The 25,301-nt window shown below is 34.7% G+C and overlaps 2 protein-coding genes across 2 annotated transcripts; both read right to left on the reverse strand.

The window, feature by feature from the left end:
• Positions 1-1,954: 1,954 nt before the first annotated feature.
• Positions 1,955-4,468, reverse strand: LOC108742131 (endocuticle structural glycoprotein SgAbd-4-like). The gene is made up of 2 exons (XM_018477188.1): positions 4,300-4,468; positions 1,955-2,542 (listed from the first exon to the last, which is right to left on the reverse strand). The coding sequence occupies exons 1-2, from the start codon at positions 4,306-4,308 to the stop codon at positions 2,057-2,059; spliced, it is 495 nt and encodes a 164-aa protein (XP_018332690.1). The 5' UTR covers positions 4,309-4,468; the 3' UTR covers positions 1,955-2,056.
• Positions 4,469-9,366: 4,898 nt separating this feature from the next.
• On the reverse strand, positions 9,367-17,698 carry LOC108742127 (pupal cuticle protein 20-like). The gene is made up of 2 exons (XM_018477184.1): positions 17,645-17,698; positions 9,367-9,774 (listed from the first exon to the last, which is right to left on the reverse strand). Exons 1-2 carry the CDS (start codon positions 17,651-17,653, stop codon positions 9,367-9,369), a joined length of 417 nt encoding a protein of 138 aa, XP_018332686.1. The 5' UTR covers positions 17,654-17,698.
• Positions 17,699-25,301: the final 7,603 nt, after the last annotated feature.

Consider the following 25,301-nt stretch of genomic DNA (forward strand, 5'->3'; position numbering starts at 1 on the left):
TGTTCAAAGTAGTGTCACTTTTGCTGTCCGTTCCGGCCACTTCAGCATTTACAGAAAGAGTATTCTCTGTTATGAACGCAAAGTGGCGGGACGACAGGAATAAAGCTTCATTAAAACTAATTAAAAATGAACTTTTAGTTTACTTAAATCTTTGTTTGCCATGTTTAGAGGCTATTAATATATTTAAGAGCGACAACAATTTGTTACTGGCTGCTAGGTGTAACAAAAAATATGTTTTTAAAAACAAAAAATAAAATACTTTATTTTTATGCCGAGTACTTTCTTTTAACCTTTTAGTCTAGAAATACTTTATGTAAAGCCTGAAAAGGTGGCAACCCTAGTTATAGCTGTCTAGTTGGAATTATATCTTAAAAAACTTTTGGGTGTTTCATTCCCACCAGCCAGTAATGCTGGTGGGCGGGCAGTCCCTCCGGACTATGCCGGAAGGTAGGGCGGAAGGCCCTCTTCAACTTGCTTTCAGGAATCGTGGGAATGGGTGGGTGGTGGTTCGGGTGAGAAAGATGAGACGGACGAAATAAAGACAGAAGAGAGTGAAAAAAACGTCTTTGCTTTCCTAAATTCCTGAGAAATTTGAACTTTCTTTAAAGTTCGATGCTGGCAAAATGCTCAAATTCTGCTTGTCTGCATCTTTGATACACATTATTTTCTTTATTAGTGTCCGCTGCAATTCCTACCTGACATCTCTTTTCTATGATAATAATATTCCCCACAACGTCTATCGTGAATAGAAGTAGTAGTACTACTGTTCGTAATTTTTTGTGTTAACCCAGATTGAAAAAAGAAAAACAGCTTAATCCGATGAAAATTTTCAGAGATACGACTATTTTCTCCGCGTTCTCCAATTGACGCGGCGCGCCAGCCTGCAATGTTTTATTCTCACCGCTAACTACGTCCCGTCGTCAGGAATTACTGATCACTTTAGAAAGGTCTTTTAGCAATAACAAAAAAATTACCACTTTTTTAAAAACGATACTACAAAATATAAAGATTTCTCTATCAAATGCCCCCAAATTCATTATTTAATAGTTAAAAGAAAAAGTGTTAACTCGATTCCTACTGGTCGTAGGAGATTCGGTTTGCTCTTTTAATGTTTGTTTCGAAGTCACCCTTTCATATTCCTCGGTTAAAAATTCGTACGTTACGTAGGAGTCGCTCCAGCTCTAATTGTTTATAATGAAAAATGACCCCCTTATTTACAGCAATAAATAAGGGGATAAAAATGAATTTTTTGATATGCCTCTAACTCCACCTTTGCAAAGAGATTGAACCTACGTGCAACTGAAAATGTTTGCTCAAAAAAAAGTTACGCCAATAACTATTCATGTCTGTTGGGATAAACAATTAACAATATCTCACTAACAAATTAACCGATTTACGCACACAGAAACTAGTTCGATTCCAAATTTAAAAACCTTCATTTCAATGTGATAAAATCACTAAAAACGTCGTTTTTGCAATAAACAATCAATATACAAGAAATGACAATTTTTGATGATTTTTTGGGATTTGTGTAATAACCAATTGACACAATTGATCGTACCGAGGCTCAAATTGAAGGTTTTTAATTTCTTAATTTCTAAATCTAAAAACCTGGTTTTTGGCAACTTTGGACCTCCCCCATTCGTTAACGCACACTTTTTCGAAGTTTAAAAATATACAGGGATGTTCAACTTTTCCCCGTCTACAACATGAAACAACTCCCGTCCGGTTACAAATTTATGTCGGGAAAATTCTCTACCGACTGGACTACTAGTCTAATTAGTAAGTTGAAAGAAGAAGTAAATACGACAGTTTTATTGCGATGTCAATTTTGAACGCTCCAACTATAGACACTTTGAACAGATAACCTTCTGGCCACAGAAACTGCATAAAAGTGCATCAGTTTTGTGTTTTCCTTCACTCTTTGATCAAAAAAAAAATAAGCACATTCTAAAATTGCATTTGGTTTATTTATTTATAAATAACAATATATATAGAGTATAAATGACTAAATATTCACTGCCGTTTTCTCAGAAAAAATAAGTAAATAAGTAAATTAAAATCTATAAGCAGGAATAACTGAAGGACGATATTGACCATTATCAGCGTCATTTCCACTTCTGGCATTTTCTATCAGCGATTTAGCAATTGCTTCCGGAATAGGTGGAGGAGTGGGGATATGCGCTCCTACAGGTCGGAAACCATTCTCATCAGCGGTGTAAGAAATACTGTATGTATGTCCATCAGGTCCAGTGTATGAGAAGCTACCATCAGATACAACGGCTGGTCCTTCGGGAACCGATCCTGAAAGATGTCCATTTTCTTGCACAGCAATCCCGTTACCAGTTTCATATGCGAACCGGTAGTTGCCGTCTTCATTATTATCGCTACTGTAGCGTAAAATAGGGATAATATTGTGGAACGTTTGAGGTTCTAGAGGCCTAGGAGTCGGTGATCCTGAGTACGCCAGGACATTTGGATTATAGAAAGCATTATCTAACCTTGCGCCAAATGCAAAGGCGAAAAGGCAGGGAAATACAAACTGTGAAAAAGAAATTTTTAATCAGTACCTACCTAATAGTAACTTGATATATTTATAAAGAAATTTATTTGACAGGTATGCTCCGAATAATAAAGTTATTTGTAGGGGTATTGAGGTGTATCTATTAATTTTTAACTTGATATATTTATAAAGTCATATAAGGGTATTAACTTATTTACTTTACATTTGTTATTTTCTATTAAACAACACAATTAAAAGTCCTGCAGTTTTTCCGTGTAAGATACACTAATACGTTTGTATTTTTTGTTGACCACATTCTTTTTTTAGTAGTTTTTTAAACAATTTTCCACTTTTTTAAACGATTGAGGTGTCAATAAACACAACGGATAGGTAAACATCTGTTTGTGTTTAAATAGATATTTTATTTCCTTGCATGGAAGAAACCATTTGTAAATATATCATTAAACAAATCACAGAGGGTATCTTTTTAATACCTTTAGTATACACTATTATATTTTTATGCGAAAAATGTAAGATTTTCTTGAGAGGGTCAATATGAAAACGATAACATTGAAATATGAGATTATTCGACGTTTCGGCGTCTTTTGTTTTCTTCAAAATATATAAATTGTTTTATCTCAACTTAACTCAATTTAGTCAACTCTCTAATTCTTTCCACTGAACAGTTTCAAGTATTTTACACAAGGCAATGACACGGCTGCGGAAATATTAAATAACCACAAAACTATACACGGTTCGAAACAGGAAAAATTTCGTTTTTTATTCAACGAAGGCTAAAAAAGCCAGAAATGTAGCAAAAGTCAATAGCTTAAGTTTTACCGAAAGTTCGTGATAGGATTATTCACCATCGCTCCTAATAATATTCTTTTAATTACAATTGCTATATCATAGACTTTACGAATGGGAGAAAATGTTAAAATAGTCATTGTTCAAACTTTTACAGAAACATCTATTACTATAATGTCATAGTTAAACAATTATCACTTATTAGACTAACTTCCAATTTTAATACATTTTCATTTAAATGAATTGTTAAGAATTACTTTAATTTTGTCAAAAGAGACTAGAATTTAATTTATTGTTTCATCATCATAATAAGGTCGTCAGTCCTAGGACTGGTTGGACACGCACCTTCACTATTTCCTGGCCTAAAACTAGAACATCCCACATCCTTAACTGTTTATGAACTGTAATCTAATCTACTTCTACTCCTCTTAATTCCTGTTTCGGCCTCTAATATGACTAGCCCTCTAAGAAGGTGTCCTACCAACCTATCTCGTCTATTTCTTATTGACTTCCATAGAGTCCTCTGTTCTCCTAGTCTTTCTAATACCTCTTCATTTCTAATCTACTCTATTCACTGTATCCTTATCATTCGCCTGTAACACCACATATCTTTTTCGCAGCGTCCATCGTCCATGCTTCGCACCCGTACAGCGCCGCGTTCCTATCTTTAACAATCTTTTTCTATTTTCTAAATTAATAGTTCACGAGCATATAAGTGACTTCTTTCTCTTTTATTTTACATCAGTTTGTAATTGTTTAAAAATATGAAAAAAATATGAACAAATCGATGGTTTATTTACTTCCTTTCTAAAGAATTCTCTTTGCCCAGAATGATGGTGAAATGTTGACACTAATTTTGTTTATTTATGGGAAATAAAAGATGCTATTACATTAAATTGGATTACACGATCCAACAATAAACTGTTTTAATTTTCCCATAAATATTTAAAACAAATCGCAACGAAAATTAAAATGCACTCCTTACTCACCGCTATCATCTTGAATAAATCAAAGTAGAGGTATCGTTAGCACTGTAAGTATCACTAGAGGTATCACTGGATTTTCTGATCGTTAACAAAATAAATCAGATATTTATACCTGACAATAGTTAGGTATAACCCCTACTACGTAAAAACGGAATAATTTTACATCAAAGAATACATTTATCGAATCATCATCCTCACATCACATTGCATAAGACTGCACCTACGAAACCAAAAGTATTTGTTAAACAAGGGCAGAAGAGATTAGTCACTACAACCGCCTATTCTGCAATGCGTTTTTGATCTTTTGATGCCTGCGTCCTTCTTAAATATGTATGAAAATTTTTACAATACCCTGGCCCACGCACTTACTGTTCCTTGCAAAGATATGCGTATTTATTTCAATATTCCATCCAGAGAGTGTATGCACGTTTTACAGTCATTACGCTGTAAGCACGTTTATTAGTATACAAATTACTATGAATAATCATCGCTACTAGGAAGCTGTTTGACTATATCTGATGATGATCACGGTGTCAACATAATTGATGTAACTTTTTCGTAGGATTAATTTTAGTAGATGGAAAAAAACACAAATTTAGAATATCAATTCAAACGATCTTACAAAATAGTTCAAACGTACGTAATATCTAATTGATAAAAGCTTATTCTAAATTAAATATAAAACACAAAATAAACTTATCAACACTATGTATGTTTATTGAATATACGACCACAGACACATAATTGTTGAACAGTATTGTAAATGAGGCATTACAACTATTTTGAATAATATTTATTTTTGTGCTTTTAAAACAATTTTTCTTGACCTGTGCATTAAACTAACTTCCTTTGCTATTTTAACATTGGTATGGTTAATATGTTCTGAAATTCGGACAGTTATCTATATTGACTCCCAAATATGTGTATTTACTCACCCAATCTAAAACTTCTGTTACTGCTTCATTTCTGCCACAAATCTAAAACCGATTTTACCTAAAGCCATACATTTTGTTTTTTCAACATTTATTCTCAAAGAATTTATATGTAACCATTCACAAACCGAAGCTAATTCCTGATAAAGTAAACTTATATTTTTTTTAATATCTGGACCGCACAAATAAATCAAAATGTTATCGGCAAATATATTTTTACAATGTCTTATTACCCGTGCCCAGGTGATTAATATACAAAATGTACAATAGGGGTGCTAACTTGCTCCCTTGTAGACCGAGCGGCATCGCCTAGAGGTTCAGACCATTCTTTAGAATTCGGACGTCGATTCGATTCCGGGTCCGTCTGTCTTGGTCCAAGTTTTTCTCTGGTTTCCATGAATCACTTAGGCAAATGCTGAGACGGTAATATTCCAGATATAATTTTTCATTCTCTTCTGTCTCACCCATTCCCACGATTCCTAAAAGGAGGCTGAAGAGGGTCTTCCGCCCTACCTTTCGACGTAGTCCAGAGGGACTGCCCGTCCACCAGCATTAATCGGTGATGGGAATGAAACAGCCAAAAGCTTTTTTTCCTTTCTGGAACACCATGATTAACTTATTTCTCTTCAGGCCCATGCTGTTAAATTTAACTTTCTGTCGTTTAGATAATTTTCAAACCATTCATACACGTCAGCAGCTACATTGTACATCAAATTTAAGTTTTTTAACAATGCTTCCTTTTTTATAGTCATATAATCCAAAGATATAGCAAATACTCCCTATCCCTTATCTATCTCTCTCTACTATGAAAAAACCTAACCGTTACGTACTTTTAAATTATATTGTGTTTTTCCTTTTTCCAGGGTGGCAGTCAAATAATTAAGCAACTTTGTTTTTTGTTACGTTTTGGTTTATTCAAGCGTGATTATAGATTAGCATGGCCCCTGCGCAAGGATGACTTATGCATTATATAGGTTAAGATTCTTATAATAAGTGTGCTACCAAATCATTCTTTTAAGTTAAATTATTTACAATGAATATTATTATACCCCCTTTACTACATTTTATTGTTTTTGTGGTGACTATATGCTGTTATACAAAACCGCCCTTCATTTCATATTGATCCTCTTTGGCACATCGGGCATTCGTTACTTAATATAGTATGGTTTAAATTTAATTTCTCTTTTGCTTCTGTATAATTATTACACTTTGGCTGGTTTTCCTTACAACCTTTCACCATAAAAATACTTTTCTCTTATTACATTTGTTATTCCAAAGCTCGTAATAATAACAATTCATGCGTACCTATACACCCCCAAAAACCAACGCTGTCACCTAATCTTCGATCTTCTTTCTTCCATCGCTGTGTTAAAGGTATGTGTATCCATTTCGGTGACGACTGTTCGTCTTTTTGAGCTATTATTTTTTCCTTTCTCCGACTCATCATTTACTACTTCAGTGTTTTGGCTTCACATTGCTTTTATTAATTCCTGATTATTCATTTTTGCTTCCATGTCAAAACTTCTTATTCTTGGCTTTCTCAATTGAAGAATCCATGCCCAGTTTTTAACATCCATATTTATTTTCTTAATTTTTTTCGTTGCTTTTACATGTAATAGCAATTCCTCCATTTCTATTTTCTTAACGTTTTCAATACCAACTATCATTTCAGTAAAATTTATCTTCTCTTTGCATACTCTTTTTGTTGTTTCACTAGTTTGATTATATTTTTTAAGGTGAACAATAATAACCCCCCTTCTTCTGATTTATTTTCTTTGTCTGCATATGCTATATCTTCCCTTTGGCTATTCGTGCCATTCAACTTCTTCATAATTTCATTCAGTTTACTAGTAGTACTAATTTGATCTATTGCAATTTTTACTGTCTCCATCATTTCCTTCATATCTGTCTTTATGGAGTTATCACTGAGGTGGACATATTAATTATTCTTTTAACCAAGTTTTAGTTCTGTAGCAGTTACTCGTGTTAAAACACCTTCTATCCTAAATAGTTTTCATGCTGAGTTTTCTTCTTCCGCATAACTTATCATCTCCCACATTCTTGTACTCTAAATTCATTCCAGTAATTTATAGTATTTATCATGCAACTGTAACTTGCACAGATACGTCCAAGGGTCAGCAAGCCACTATTTCTTTCACAAAAGGTCAGAAAATCCACCGGCGTTGTCGGCAATTACGATCACAAACTCAAACATCATCTTAATTATTACGAAAACGACAAATTAATCACAACCAAGGGGATCACGATAACAAACTTTGCGCTTCCGGAAATATTACGGTAAACTTTCATATTTTGAACATCTAATCTATTCCCAATATTAAAACACGTTCGTTTACTCTATACAGGGTGTCCCATTTATAATAATTAAAAAAAACATGGCTTCCTGACACAAAATACAACAAATCTTCAATCTAGTGACAATTTAGCTCGCAAAAAAAAGGTAAAAGTGAAAAAGAAGAAGAGCGTACCTTTTATAAAAGATGTTGAAATTGTCCGACATTTGCTTCAATGCAACACTGACAGCGGCGTACCCAGTTGCTGCGAATTTTGGCCCAGATACCGGGAATATTTCGAATTATCCGATAGGCATTGGTAATGAACTCATCACCAACTGACGGTTAAATAAGAACCCTACTAGTATGCACTATCACACTACTAATTGTCCTTATTGTAATAGTCTTTTATGAAATGGCCACTAAATAAATAAACTAACACAACAAGTAAATTCCACAACAATCCTGTATGTATTACTCTAAAGTCCCCACTCCAGAAGTCTCCAGCTTCGGGCCAACGGACTTCACTAATACCTACTATATCTAATTCTAGTCTATCCATCTCTACTTTTAAATTGTCTAATTTTCCTACTTGCCTCATTGTGAAATATTGCACCTATCCCTATAGCACTTATTGATGACATTCCCCGAGGTAGTCCCCGCACGGACATCCGAATGGGGGACTAGTTTACGTCTGGAGTGCTTTACCCCAGAGGACGCCATCATTTAATTGTTAACGTACGTTGTACTCGGGATCATAATGTGGTGGTTTCCCGTTGCCTTCCACATCGCAGTATTGTGCATCAGGGTGCCATACCGATCCTCGTGATCTCTGCCACCCTGAGTACTGAAAGAGCTGCTGCCCTCTTTCAGGGACTTGTCTTAGTCTGGCTTCTCTTTAAGAACCCCTCCATTATGGTTGAACCTATGGTCCGGCGCCCTAAATCATCGAAACTCGCAAGCCGATCCACCCACTCTAGTTTGTACAAGAGTTTCGCCAAGGTTCAAGTCCCGTCGGATCGGACATGAATTATTAATATGAAAATTAATTTTAATTTTTTCCGACTATAAACTATATATAAACTCAAGTTAATGAGAGAAAATTTGTTGGTGTTCTCATAGCCTCACTGAGAATCGAACCCCGGACTTTTGACTTTACGCACCAATGCTCTGACGACTAAGCTACGAGAGGTGACAGTAGTAACAACGACAAACGGAACTTATTAAGTCACAGATCTGTCGAACTAATGTAATTATATTAATACTATAAACATGAACCACTTTGACATTTAATAGGGGGTGATATCGAATATATTAATATGAAAATTCATTTTAATTTTTCCCACTGTATGCTGTTGTCACCTCACGTAAAGGCAAAGGCCCCGGGATCGATTCCCGGCGAGGGTGTGACAACAGCAACAAATTTTCCCTCTAACTTGAGGTTGTTTATACTGGGAAAAAATTTAAATTAATTTTCTTTTTAATATATTTGGTATCATCCTCTATAAAATGTAGAAGTGGTTCATGTTTATCTTGATATATATTTCATATCTTTATATCATTTGTGATTAATCCGTAAAGGATATAAATCTGTTACACATGTACCACCTACATGACTATAAAAAAAATAATAACAAGAGTTTAACTCTTTATTGCTCAAAGTACACATTAACTGTTTATGTCTGTATAAGTAAATACATTACTTTTACTTAGAGATCATTACTAAACGACTAAATTCTAGAGAATATGATATGCCTGTAAATATCTACATTATTATTTAAGAATTCCTAAAGCTATCATGAACGCAAATTAAATCTTAGTCAAAAACCATTTCATTATATTTTTTATTTGTAATGATAACCTCTGTATGATCTTAATATTGCCTCCGGAATGGGCGGAGGGGTAGGAATATGAGCCCCAACTGGATGAAATCCATTTTCATCTGCAGTGTATGATATAGAATAAGTATGTCCATCTGGGGCCGTAAATGAGTAAGATCCTTCAGCTACTGAGGCTCCTCCTTCAGGCAAACCTCCTACATAACGTCCTGATTCACGAGCTGAAATTCCGTTTCCAGTTTGATAACTATATGCATAATTGCCTTCGCCATTGTTAGCATTATTCAGTTGATTGATCGGTACTGAGGGGCCTCCAGGGTAATATCCACCTCCAAAAAATGCACCATGACCTCCGGGAAAATATCCCGGATTGTAACTTCCCAGTGAGAAACAAACAAGGGACAGGAGGCCAATCTGTAAAATACGATAAAGAACGCCATTACGGTCAATAACCAGTAACTAAAGTAGGTCGAGAGAATAGAGATTCGAACCCCTACCAAAAAGGTGCTTATACCTAATCTAACATAAGCAACAACCATGGACAGAGCCTGTAAGGCAGTGGCAGTGTTGCCAATTCGAGGGATTTATCCCGATTCGAGGGATTTTTGACGTTCTCGAGGGATAAAGGGATTTTTCCTTATTTTTGCGGGATTTTTTGTAATTTGCCATTTTCTGGTTGGTTTTGTTTGATTTTGTTGACATGATATTATATTATGAAGGCGCTCATTTTTCNCGTCAGTCCTAAGACTGGTTGGGCACGCACTTCAACTCTTTCCTATCTTGAGCTAATCTTCGCATTTCCTTAAAACTAGAACATCCCACATCCTTAACTATTTGTGAACAGTAATCTAATCTAGGTCTACCTCTACTCCTCCTAACTCCTGAGAAGGTGTCCTACCAATCTATCTCGCCTATTTCATATTGACTTCCATAGAGTCTTCTGTTCTCCTATTCTTTCTAATACCTCTTCATTTCTAACCTTCTCTATCCACGGTATCCCCATCGTACGGCTGTAACACCACATTTCGAATGCTTCTAACCTTTTCTTTTCCGCCGCGCCCACTGTCCATGTTTCGCACCCGTACAACGACGCGCTCCACACATACACCTTTAACAATCTTTTCGAATTTCTAAATTAACCGTTCGCGAGCATCGAAGTGACTTCTTTTTATTGAAGGCGACTGGACCCTGTGCTATCCTCTGCTTTATATCCCTACTACTGCTTCCTTTCTGACTTATCTGACTTCCTACATACGTAAAATCAGTCACTGGTTTGCAAGGGAATAAAAACTAGAGAAAGAGCGAATATAACGATAGGAGACGAAAAATTAGAAGAAGTGACTGATTTTCAAAATATTCCATCATAAATAGTATGTATTCTACATATTCAGGGAAAAGATTAACCACAATTTTAAACAAGTCCTTATTCCAGTGGTTTCCCACCTGTGGGGCGCGCCCCCCTAGGAGAGCGCGGGACTGTTACAAAGGGGGCATGCAGCTGTTTCCAAAATATCATTTTCGAATACAAACCAAAAAGTCGAATAGGTGTCAAAAAAATGAATCAGCAAAATAGGTATACTTAATCCACAATCCTCGCCGCGAATTTCTCGGGTACAAATGCTAAAACATCCATCCATTTTATGTACATTTTTACATAATATCCTATATTATTTTGTAGCCCATTAAATAAATTATAAAATCAGTTGAGTATTTATGAAATTAGATTGTTAAAAAAATTAAGGGGGCGCGACAATTTTTTCTTTTAAAGGGGGGCGCAGGTACAAAAAGGTTGGAAACCACTGCTGTAGGGTAAATAAATATTACATGTTTCTTAAAATCGCAAGTACTTTGCTTCGTTTTAACATTTTACAAGTAGACCAGACGGTACCTGTTGCGAGAAGAATGTTTTCTACATCATTTCTAATCCTGTTTCTGATATGACTCTAGAATGTTACCGTAGATATATGGTAAATAATTTCGATATGTGCCTGTCAGATATTATTAAATTAAATAGCACAGAAAATTCCAAGAAAACCCATCTAATAGTTTTTGCAACCTACGTCTTTCACAAAAGTTTCCGATTTTTCAAATTTTAGTTCACCTGATATTTATTAATTTTTTACACATAAAAGTGTGGTGTTACAGGCGAATGATGATGTTGCCGTGGATAGAGAAGGTTAGAAATGGAAAGATATTAGAAAAAATATAAAAATAGGACTTTATGGAAGTCAATAAGAAATAGGCGAGATAGGTTGGTAGAACATCTTCTCATGCATAGAGGAAGAAACGGGAATTAGGAGGGATGTTCGCAAATAGTTAAAGATGTAGGTTGTTCTAGTATTAGGGAAAAGTGAAGATCATCTCAGGATAGGAAGGAGTGGAGGTGCATGTTTAACCAATCTTAGGAATGACGACCTTATGATGATGATGACACATAAAGGAGCACTAACATTTTTAAAAATAAAATCGGTTAGTTAGGAAAGCCTAGGTTAGCGGTCGGTACGTTTTCGAAGTAGAAGAATCAAATTGTTAAGAAAAGCAGTGTATCAAGGTGTGTCACCACTATCATCATCATGGAGCCATAACTTCGCAATTCTCCATTTCCTTACGGACCTTCGTAGCGCCCTCTGTTCTCTTACTCTTTTCAGTACCTCCTCATTTCAAATCTTTTGCGCCCACGGCATTTTCATCATCCTGATATAATGTACCATGTCTCCCCTAGGTGCCGCATGGTTCTAGGTCATATTTGATGCGCTTTAACTGAATATCATGCGCTATTTAATGACACTGTACGCGATTTCAACCACCATTAGCACCAGCAGGTGGTCATGCGATAAAGCCATACCAAAGGTGTCAAAAAGGCTTGCGAACCACAATTTGCCTGTTTTGCCTAGGGAATTTTTAAGAACATACCATTGTTTTACCTTTCAAATAAATAATACAATCACTTTGCCAATTTTAAATAAAATGTAATTCAAAATATGTTACTTTAGAAACGAACTCTTATGTATAATAGCCGATCTATTGTTGAAACATCCTATATATCTTTAATTAATTAGTATTGTCTAAAATTTGCATTTCTAGTTTTTCGATCCCATCCATAATAATTATTTATGAAATAATTCACAGTTTTAAGGAATACAATCCTTATTTAGACAATCAAGGCATTTCTGTAGGCACAAGCAGTAACTTTAGTTCATCTACATTCACTTCTGTTAGAAGTACCTACATAAAGTGTGTCTTTATAAATTAATATAGAAATACCAAAATTACTGTACAGTTACGTGAAATAATTCATGAATATTGTATATACTAAATTTGTTGTAGTTCATTCTTTATATTTTTATACCATGCTTCATACATATTTGGAAGGAATTCAGACAAGGATGCACACTGTCACCGCTAGTTTTTAATCTGTACATCGAAGACGTGATCAATATCATTAAAGACAGGGATAGATTAGTATACTTAGATTTGCAGATGATGTATCAGTACTAATAAGCAAGGAGGAGTTTAAAGGAAGCTTAAATAAAATGAAAGATGTATTGACAAAACAGTATCGTATGAGGATAAATAAAAGTAAAACAAAAATACTGGAATACAAGTGAACAAAAAGTAGGGAAAGAGCGAATATAAAGATAAAAATTAGACGTGGCTGATTTTCGGTATCCAAGAAGTCAGTAGGGATATTAAAAAAAGGTTGGGCCAGGGTTGAGTAACCTTTAATAAATTGAAGTCACTTTTGGACACGCGAACGGTTAATTTAGAAATTCCAAAAAGATTGATAAAGGTGTACGTCTGGAGTACGGCACTGTACAGATGCGAAACATGGACGGTGGCCGCGGCGGAAAAGAAAAGGTTAGGAGTTTTTGAAATGTGATGTTACAGGCAAACGATGAGGATATCGTGGATAGAGAATGTTAGAAATGAAGAGGTATTAGAAAAAATAGGAGAACAGAGCACTCTATGGAAATCAAAAAGAAGTAGGTGAGATAGGTTGGTAGGACACCTACTTAGGCGTGTAGTCAGAGACATATTAGAGGCAGAAACAGGAGTTAAGAGGAGTAGAGGTAGACCTAAATTAGATTACTATTCACAAATATTTAAGAATAGAGGATGTTCTAGTTTTATGGGAATGTGAATATTAGCCCAGAATAGGAAAGAATAGAGGTGCGTATCCAACCAATCTTACGACTTTCATAAAGCGTGAAACTTTGAAAGCTTAAATTTTATTACATTCATTTTATTTTGACTCTGAAATGTTTCTAACCAGCTTTAAAACAACCGCGTTGCATTAGATCACAGTTCCATACGGCAAGTAAATCAATAATTAGGCAGTATCATTGCAAAAGTCACAAGATCTACAATTGACATTATAACAAGAATTGTTATAGTCAAGCACACATATGATGTAATGTGATTTCTTTTTATGTCGCAAATAAATAAGAGTATTAATAAAAAAAAACAAATTAAGATTAAGACCTTTACTTGGAGGAATGCAAGGATCCTAACCAAAAAAGACCGAGAATGATTGTGAGCTTTGGAATGTGGTTCTGGCGCAGTTTATGAAGAATAACGTAAAATGAAAAAAGTCGCAAAGTAAAATAAACTGTACAAGGCAGCTATAGATAAAAAGGCAGATTTTCGACTATACGGAATAAACAAAAGAAAACATGAACAAAAAACAATTGTTTGGTTTTATGAAACCACGATGCAAGTGAAACTTTTCGGATTGTAGGCATTTAACTGTAAATTTTCGGAAAATTATTCGATTTAGGGTATTAAAATTAAAATCGCGTTCTTAATCTTATTTTAATGATTGGAAAATGGGAATAATAATGGGAAATCAATAGTTGACAAGATATACAACTATAAATTTTAATTTCAATCTGCGTATGAGAGTACGTAATACATAATAAATACAATCATTCAGATGATAGACGTATGTTAAAAACTGAGAACAATATTTATTTAAATCTTTGAATCATTTTGACCTTTAGTTATTCTATCTATAATTTCATCTTCGCTTTGAGTTTCACAGTCTATAAATGTAATTGTCATGCACTTGCACGAATGAGTGAGAATATAAATGCTACACTGTTAGCTCATGCTAGCCATGGGCACCGCCATATTGGCCTTGGATGCTCTGCCGAGCTCTATTATCGGAGAACAACAGAAGACAGAAGAAAAAGAGGTACACCGAAAATGAAATACGTAGACCAACTGAAAGAAATGGAAAAATTTGTTGTTTAAAGGTCTATCAAACAGCAGCAGAATATATCCTAACGGAAGTATCACTAAACATTTGTGCATTAAATCAAAAAAAAATAATAATTGGGAAATATTCAGTTCTCTTCAAAAATATAATAAAGTTTCAAATTATTGACAATTATTTTCCCATACGTCGGCTTCTTTAGGTAAGTGAATTATATTTGATACATAATTTGTTTTATTATCTTGAATTTTTTAAAAATCAAAAATAGAGTTTCAATGTGTATCGCCGATAACCATTATGTTTGGTAAATCATTTAGTTCCTCCAATAATCAACTAATGATAATTATTTATAAGTACTTTTCTAAACTGGCATTTATATTGTATCTAATGTCCTAACGGAAATTTTGAAATTATGTCACATGATCTATGGCTGTTAAACGTATCAAAAATTGTTGAAGTATGTTCTCCTTTCGCTATTAAAAATATTGGGCTCATCATCAACACTTTAAAGCTTATAAAACCATTATTTATTGCTATCATTATTCATTTATTTTGAAAACGTGACATCAGGGTTAAAAACTAAAAGCTAACACATTTTATTCTTTAAGCACTTATACATAGATATGTTACGTAACTATTAAGTAGTGTTTATTGGCTTATAAAGACAAGCCATCTACGCAACATTAACGACATCAATTTTCTTTAAAGCCTTCTTGCTTTGTATATTTAAATAGGTAATAATAGGTAAATGTCAAAAGCAGGTAACTTATACAGTAATTTTGTCATAAAAGCGTTTAACAAAAATCTAGTACGAAACGAAATTGGTTAATTTAAAGTGAAGCCGATGAAGGCTGAAAATTTGAAAAGTTTCTTTTTGCAAATTTTGTTTTATGGCATAAAGTAGAAAGGCTGCTTATGTTATTCTAATAGCATCTGTTTAAGATGTCGCAAAAACACAGATTACCAAATTTCTAATATACTGGTCAATTTTAATATTGAACAGGTATAAAAAATAACTGCTAATTGAAATTTGAATTCATAGGTTGATGCTTCTGCACGATGACGATTTGACGATTGGAACTGTAGTTGAGGAATAAAAAATTAAATATAGAGCATTAAACTATTGATATTATATTCACGAATGTATACAGCAAGCGAGAATGGTAACTGGTAGAAGACACATCTAGTCAGTTTTATATGCAGATGACATAATATTATTAACAAACAACGGAAGAGGACTGAAAGAAATGATACAAAAATTCAAGAAATAGTATTGGGAAAAAAAAGCTAAGAACACAGAGGAAATGCAAAGGAAGATTTGTATAAATATTAAAGCGATATTTACAATTTATCCCACTATCCCGTTGCTTCGTAAGAGAAAATAATAAAAATTACAATTTGGACCCGAATTTGTAAAAATAAAATCCCAGCACAAATAAATTTACTAGGTACTCTAGTTGATATTACAAATTTAATTGTAATAATTCATCATCATCATGACTAAGACTGGTTGGACACGTACCTCTACTCTTTCCTATCTTGAACTAATCTTCGCATTTCCCTAAAACCAGAACAACCCACATCCTTAACTATTTGCTAATCTAGGTCTACCTCTACCCCTCCTAACTCCTGTATCTTCCTCTAATATGTCTCTGACTAGACCTTCATGCCTAAGGTGTCCTACTAACCTATATCGCCTACTTGTTATTGACTTCCATAGAGTCCTCTGTTCTCCCATTCTTTCTAATATTTCTTCATTTCTAACCTCTATCTACGGCATCCTCATCATCCGCCTGTAACACCACATTTTGAACGCTTCTAACCTTTTCTTTTCCGCCGCGCCCACTATCCATGCTTCGCATCCGTACAGCACCGTGCTGTAAACATACACCTTTAACAATCTTTTTCGAATTTGTAAATTAACCGTTCGCGAGCATAGAAGTGACTTCTTTTTATTGAAGGCGACACAACCCTGCGCTATCCTCTGCTTTATATTCCTACCACTCCTTCCATCCTGCAGTATCTGACTTCCTAGATACCTAAAATCAGTCACTTATTCTAATTTTGCGTCTCCTAACTTTATATTCGCTCTTTCCCTACTTTTTCTTCCCTTGCATACCAGTATTTTTATTGTACTTTTATTTATTTTCATACAGTACTGTTTTGTCAGTACCGCATTCATTTTATTTAAAGCTATCTCTAAGTCCTCCTTGGTAGATACTAATACTGCTATATTATCTACAAACCTAAGCATACTAATCTTTTGCCCCTGTACATCTATCCCTACAGTTGTACAATGATGTTGATCGCGTCTTCGATGTGTAGATTAATATAATGATTAAGAAATTAAAAATAATTTTTAAAGAAACATGTCAATGTCATAAAAAATTGAGATTATTACAAGTTACCTAATAAATTCTGCTATTTCTACAGCAAATTCAGTAATTTACAATCGAAAATTGTAATTTTTGCGTTGTCATAAAAATTTAGTTTTCTCCGTGGAAACATACAGGCTGCAACTAGGAACTAGTAATAAGAAATGGTACCAAAAAAATGAGAAATTCAAATGGATGAAAAGGATGGTCTAAAAGGATATTTATATGTATCTATTTACGAATATATTACTATACTATATATGTTATGTTACCAATAATTAAATATCTTGATTTCGACTGGCAAAGTTTAATTATCTTCATGATGAAGCCAGATATTTACTAAAAAGCTTTAAATCGATTGAAAACACAAAACAAGTTTTAAATATTTAACGAAATTGCAAGATCTTCAATGAAAAATTCGATTTCATTATTTCCCTGCTGCATATTTGCATCCGCCTTACGAATTACAATTAGAAAGTCAAATCGACAGAGTCGGTATTTTTGAGATAGTCACAAAAACATTCGCCACCACAGGCCTATCATGCATTAGTCTTTTAATTTACATACTTGCAATTTATTATACTTAATTTACTTAAGTTATAAACATGTTGATTGGTGTACTTCACATGTAAGCAGAAAATGTAGTAGTAATAAGTTTAATTTATGAACAATACAAAATATAATTGGAACTCACAAGTATCATTTTCTCTTTAACGATTCCAAAAGCCCATAGGAATAACACGTTAAGCACAAGAATGGATACAACTATAAGGTGGTTCTTTGTAATTCATAATTTATATAAATGATCTAAATCCCCGCCCAATCTACTCCGATTATCAGATTTTTATTGAAAATCCCTAAATCATCAGAATAACAAAGAGGAGCTCCACCCAATATTTTTATTCGAAACAAAGGAAAACGGTCCTGTTCGATATTGGATTACTGGAATGTGGCATTTCAATTCTATTAAAAACGGTGGCTGAATGAAACAACGCCCTCTCGTCCGTTGGCATATTATTTGTTCGTTGCTTAATAATGCGAGTCGGGTGACGCCTCATTTTGCTTTGAAAGAAACAAAAGTTCATCAGCTGTCGCCGTGCTCGAATTACACCACGTAATAAGACAAATACTGTCACAAATTATTGAAATGTATATAGGTCGGCGGCATACCTTACCACTTAAAATATTTACTTACGAAATGTCCCTTTCTTTGGTTCATGAAATTAAAATAAATCGTTTTTATTCGTCGAAGATATCTACAAAAGGAGGGTAAAACCACACGTTCAAAGTTTCGCACAGAATAAAAGTCGAGCAAGTGGAAATACTTATCCACTACAAGTCTTTGCACGTTTCTCAAGAGTACGCTAATGCTAAAATTTCATCCGAAGTAAGCTAGCCAAAATAGCATGATCTAAGTTTGTAAATTCGTGAAGACAATTACTTAAATTTTTACCTAATGTTAGATAATTATATCAATAACAATAACACTCACAACGAAGAATTTAAAAACCTTTATTTTTTTCCTTTTTCTTAAAATAACAAAATTAATGAAACTCTTACTAATTGGAAAAAATAATTAGACTGTATATTCGAAAAGACTATATCAGAATGATCCCTCAAAAAGCACCAAACCCCTTTCGATAGCGTTGGCCTCGAAACTCCAGACTGTTTATGTTTATATTTCAATGTTTTTACATGCTCGTGTCCCATAATTTAAAACTGCCGAGGACGGAGACGACCGGGAGGGAAAATGTCGCCAACACTAACTCCAAGGAACTTAGGGTTGCAAGGAATGATCAAAGTTGGTTGCTAGAGTAATTCGAACAGGGACGTACCCTTTTTGGAATCACGTAACCTTACCTAAGGTATGTAAATAATATAAAAGTAAGTCAGGGCTAATATAGAAATGGAAATAGAAGACAAAGGACTGCAGGAAGTCTTTGATGTTTAGGAAGTCACATAACTCAGGACGAAAAAATGGTGGATATAAAAACAATAACGCAGGGCCGACTCAGTTTTAACAACAAAAAATGGATAGCTAATCACATTTGTGCTCGCGATCGGTTAACTTGGTAAAGATTAGATAGTCACTTAAAGTCTATGGTTGGAGCATGGCTCTTTGTAGTTGTGAAACGTGGACGATGTATGCGAAAAAGAAAAAGTTACAAGCATTGGAGATGGGGTGTTATTATCAACATAAGGTCGTCAGTACTAAGATTGATTGGACACGCACCTCCACTACTTCCTATCATCCGGAGCTAATCTTCGCAAAACTAGAACAACCCACATCCTTAACTATTTGCAAACAGTAATCTAATCAAGGTCTATCTGTACTCCTCTTAACTGTTTCTGCCTGTAATATGTCTCTGACTGGAAATTCATGCCTGAGAAGATGCCCTATCAACATATCTCGCCTATTGCTTATTGACTTCCATAAAGTCCTCTGTTCTCCTATCTTTCTCTTCATGTCTAACCTTCTCTCTCCACAGTATCCTCATCATTCGCTTGTAACACTACATTTGGAACGCTTCTAAACTTTTCCACCGCGCCCACCGTCAATGTTTCGACCAGTACAGCGCCGCGCTTGAAACATACACCTTTAACAATCTTTTTCCATAAAGGGACAGCACCCTTTGTATAGCAGATCCAGAACACTCCTATTATTTACCATCTCTTGTGTTTCGTGTATTATTAGTTTCAGTGTTTCAGTCGTTACGTCATCTGGACCTAGTACCTTTCCGGATTTAAACATTTAATTTCTCAATTTCAACTATACTGATAGAATATCTCGCCTCAAATAACGCCTACTAGTGGGATACAATAACTTATGAGTTTACCTTCAGCTTCCTCTTGACGATCAGAAAGCCATCGCTCCAAGGATCATCCTTCAGAAAGTGAAGTGCAGTTCTCAATTTTTCATTTTTATCGTTTCCAACTAAATTTTTAAATGTCTTTCGCTGACGACGTAGTTCCTGTTTTGGTCATTCCATTTGTCTACGACATCCTTCTTATTTGAATTTTTCAATTTGTATTTCAATGAAGTCATTTAACCCGTACATTCTTCCCTCTGGTGGCGCTCTTCGAGGCAAGGTACAATTCCTATTAGAGAAGCCGGGGGCCTTAGTCATCCTGCTCGTATATTCAGCATTGGAGAGCCAACCCAGACGCGTGAACCCATTTGCGACTTGTCGGATGTGGGGAGCGGCTGTACGTATGTTTTTTCTTATGACAACCGAGCCTTTCACTGCCCATGAATTTTCTTGTTACTTTCCATATCTTAGGAAAATGAACTGTCAGGACAACCGTTCATTAACCCTTTTGTTCTGTAGTTTTTCAAAATTAGTTCTAGTTCGTGGATGAGATCCTGTCTCTCCTTTTATTTTCTCGAGTTTCAATTTTTGGTCTACTTTTTCAAATTTTTTGATTAGAGATCTCTATTGGTAAAATCTTCGTCTTCCTCAAATATTGAAACAACTGACACTGTTTTCAAGTCCCAAGTCACCCTTCGGTAGGAGTCTTATTGGGTTGCATGTCTTAGTTTTGGAGCAATCGGGTTTCATGAGACCTGCATTAACACCTTTAACTTGAACCGATACTGGGGTTCCGCTGTCGTGTAACTTGATTATTAATAGCTAACATTCTTGGAGTTTTTCGGACTTCTACCCTGCATTAGTTTCATTTCCTGTAGCTACTTAATGCAGTCCGCCCGTTGTTGGACTCTTGCTGCAGGTGATCAACATCCAATTTTGTACTGTAATTTTCACAAACAACAAAAACAAAAATCGCTCAAAAATTGAAAAATTGTTAAACAAATGACAAGTTGTCCATGCTGATACTTGAGCGCCTCCTCGTACGACCCACATCTGATGACTTAAGAATCATTGGTGACCAAGAACAGAATTATGGACGTATCGTGCATATACAATACACAAAAACTCCGTTATAAATCCGGTTTATAGACACCTATATAAACCCTTGTCAGGTCCTTTACAACACTACAACAACAAGGGTTTTATACGCATTCTTGAAACGAAGTAGAATGAACTGTGAGATAATCCATCACTACCCATCTTTCTTTTCCTATGTTTCTTGTATAGTTACATCTTCTAATGAATAGCTGTAAATATGTTTCCAAATCTCTCCCCCTTTTATAGCTAGTGTTAGGTATACCACACACAGGCTGTCTCTAACCTCAAAAGTAAGTGCAAGTTTATTTCCGCTGCGACGAGAAATTCTGTGTTGAATGGCAAACATTCAAAATTACTTTCTACCAAACTTATTTTAACAAGGGTTAATTGTTGAATAATGGAATATTCGTTGTTTCACCTAGAGTACCAGGATAAAGCTGGGTATTCAATTTCTTTCTTCATCATCATCATCATAAGGTCGTCAGTCCTAAGACCGATTGGACACGCACCTCCACTCCTTCCTATCCTGAGGTAATCTTCGCATTTTCTCAGAACTAGAACAACCAACATCCATAACTATTTGCGAACAGTAATCTAACCTAGGTCTACCTCTACCCCTCCTAACTCCTGCTTCTGCCTCTAATATGTCTCTGACTAGACCTTCATGCCTGAGAAGATGTACTCCTAACCTATCTCACATATATCTTATTGTTTACCATATAGTCCTCTGTTCTCCTATTCTTTCTAATACCTCTTCATTTCTAACCTTCCTCTAACCACGTTATCCTCATCATTCGCCTACAACACCACATTTCGAAGGCTTCTAACTTTTTCTTTCGCACCCGTACAACGCCTCTCTCCAAACATTCATTAACCTTTATCGAATTTCTAAATTAACCGCTCGCGAGCATAGAAGTGACTTCTTTTTATTAAAGGCGACACGACCCTGCGCTATCCTCTGCTTCATGTTCCTACTACTCCTTCCGTCCTGACTTATCTGACTTACTAGGTATCTAAAATCAGCCACTTCTTCTAATTTTTCGTCTCCTATCTTTATATTCGCTCTTTTCTTACTTTTTCTTCTCTTGCATACCAGTATTTTAGTTTTACTTTTATTTGTTTTTTTTTTTCAATTTCTTTGTTACTAATAAAAATAGTTTGCATTTCATCTACTTAATGTTAGATTTCGTAATTGGAAAAACTCTGATCCTAAAAATAGTGTCACCTTAATGAAGAAGTGTTTTCGTCAGCTGCTCCTCAAGATCCGAACAACCAATAAGAGTTATTATACGTTGACTATTTCTTCCCCTTATAGACAGTATGTAGTAGGAAACATAGAGCAACAAAATACAATGAGTAGCATGTTGTGTAGTTGTTGTTTTCACAATAAATTAGATTTTACAACTCCTATTAATGTAATCATTCATTTTGTCAGTTTCCCAATTGTGGTAGTTCTTAATCTTCAAAATAGCTTAAAATAATAAATAATTTGAAATTCTCTTCTTATACAATTTCTTCTCGTTAATTATAAAAGGAGTACTTGTACGTAGCGTTGTTAGTTGTAGATGTTAAATGAGTATGTACAAGCTCCAAAGAAAAAATAGAAAAGTAGAGAAAACATTGAACAAATTATAACTTTTAATTTGTTTGAACAAATATTAAAATAATGATTCGACATGAATATCTCAATACTTCAGCAAATAATTTTTATCATCGTAAGATGAAATATTAATTCATGATTTTGTACTGAAATTGTTTTCACCTTGAAAAATCAAACTTTCGTTTGCTTAAGCGTAACAAAAGAAGATCACGTTTAAGGCGGTGCCGCGATCAAATTATAGAAATGTCAAGATCGTTACTTATCAAGTACGATGTCAAACTAGCTAAACTACCGTTTAGGTTTAATGGATTTTTAGACGTCGCGTCGTGTCTTTTTTCGTCGCATTTGGTGTGTTCAATAGTCCACTTTTTGCAGTATTTTGTTACGGAAGTCTTTGCATATTCAATGTATAAATACGAAGATAATTAATATAAACCGAAAATCTTTCGGATGCTAGTTTTCCTGGATTTATTACAAAAGACTCAACAATTCTGATTCCAGAAATTTTTGAACGTTCTTATAACGGAATTTTCTGTTGCTGACACTACATACAGACAATATTTTGTACCTGTACCGTAATTTGGTTATTAATAACTAACATTCTTGGAGTTTTGCGGAATTCCACCCTAGTTTACTTTCATTTCCAGTGGCTATTTAATCTAGTTCGTCCGTTATTGGGCATAGGGCCTGCTGAAGGTGATCAATATCCAATTTTAGTCTATAAATTTCACAAACAAAACAGTATAGTTTTAGGTATACGATGCACAGGCTGTTGAATAGCAAACATTTAAGATTACTTTCTACCAAACTTATTTTAACAAGGGTTAATTGATAAATTGATAACAAGGGTTAATTGATAAATAATTGAATAGACGTTTTGTTTCGGTTAGATAACCAGGATAAAGCTGAGTATTCAGTTGCTTTATTACCAATAAAAACTATTATGCATTTTATCTACTTAATGATAGAGTTTCCGTCGACTGCTCCTAAAGCCCTAAACAATCAATGAAAATATTTATGGGTTGACCATTTCTTTTTCTTCCCCTCATATAGTTTGTTATAACGGAATTTTCTGTTGCTGACACTAGATACAGACAATATTTTGCGTTAATAGATGAACCTACAAGTAAAATAATAGACACTTACACTTGGCTGATGGTGTTTAAACTTAGTCTCACTACCCCTGATACTGGAATAAATCATTTGATTTCCTAAATTCTACGTTGCTAAAGTCCATAGGAAGTTTTGAAGACTCTCTCCATTTAGTGCAGGAATTTTATGTATACTCCCCAAGTTTCCAAAGGGTTAATTGTGTAATATTCCTGGTTTTCTTTATACTATAGTAAATTTTGTTGTTATCTTTCATTTCATTCAAAAACGGTTGTCAAAGGTGTATGTTTGGAGCGCGGCGTTGTACGAGTGCGAAACATGGACAGTGGGTGCAGCGGAAAAGAAAAGGTTAAAAGCGTTCGAAATGTGGTGTTACAGGCGAATGATGAGGATACCGTAGATAGAGAAGTTTAGAAATGAAGAGGTATTAGAAAGAATAAGAGAACAGAGGACTCTATGGAAGTCAATAATAAATAGGCGAGATAGGTTGGTAGGACACCTTCTCAGGCATGAAGGTCTAGTCAGAGACATATTAGACACAGAAACAGGAGTTAGGAAGGGTAGAGGTACACCTAGATTAGATTAGTGTTCGCAAATAGTTAAGTATGTGGGTTGTTCCAGTTTTAGGGAAATATGAAGATTAGCTCAGGATAGGAAAGAGTGGAGGTACGTGTCCAACCAGTCTTAGGACTAACAACCTTATAATGATGATGTTTCATTTGGCTAAGAACTTCGAGTTTCCTTTTAATCAGATAAATTCAAGAGCCAACGACTATAGGTACTATCCCAAAAAACATGTTCGTTTTCTTTTGATTTTTTAATTTGTAATGTGTAGCTCAAGCTTAAGTTATGAATTTTTCTTTTTATGTTTTGAAATCATTTAGAATTTTGTTTCTTGCCAAATTCTTGATATTTTCAACCTAACGAAGTTATTAAGACAAAAGCAATACAATTTTTCGTTAAAAGCTGGATGGATCCATACTTGCTATGCTTGATAAGAAACTCTGACCTAGGAGTACCCAAAGACCTATAGCATAGGTGTCATGTTTTTTGCTTTTGTGCAACGTACGTCAAACCGCAAAAATAATAGTTACCTACCTATGAAAAATGCAATTGAAGCTCCTTCATATTGAAACCTACCTAAAACTATAAAACTACAATGTTGTTACGTGCTATACATTTGAAGCACGAATTAAATTGCGAACAACTGATTCAGTAGTATCATAATAAAAACTAATAATAATAACAAAAATTGGGGTCAGGAGAACTAGAGGTGACTGTCTCCTACGCAAACATCGCTTCGACAAGAAATATTAGATCATCCGTACAAGTGACGACTCCAAACAACATTAAAAACCATTATGATCCTGTTTTTTAGTCTTTATGTGTAATTACTGACATACCTACAGTTTGCTGCCTATTATTACAGTTATCTAGTTATAATTATTTTTTTATTTGATATCTATCCCGTACTTCTATTAGTCAATGGAAATTTTGTGAACGTGACGAAGACACTTAAAAGACAAAGATGTGATTGTAGCGAATAGATAAAAAAAAATGTAAGAAAGATAGGTATAACACGATGGTGTTGTCGACACACAGCCAATAATGAATAAACTTAAAAAGAGGTAGGTATATTAAATAAGTGACGGCAGATAAGTATCTCCCTTTCAAGGTGTTAAATGGGGCGGGGGGGGGAGGAGTGACGGAAAACCAATTTTGCTTTTTGCAAT

The sequence above is a fragment of the Agrilus planipennis genome, unplaced genomic scaffold (assembly GCF_000699045.2).
Source record: "Agrilus planipennis isolate EAB-ADULT unplaced genomic scaffold, Apla_2.0 scaffold306, whole genome shotgun sequence".
In the NCBI taxonomy this organism is placed as follows: Eukaryota; Metazoa; Arthropoda; class Insecta; order Coleoptera; family Buprestidae; genus Agrilus; species Agrilus planipennis.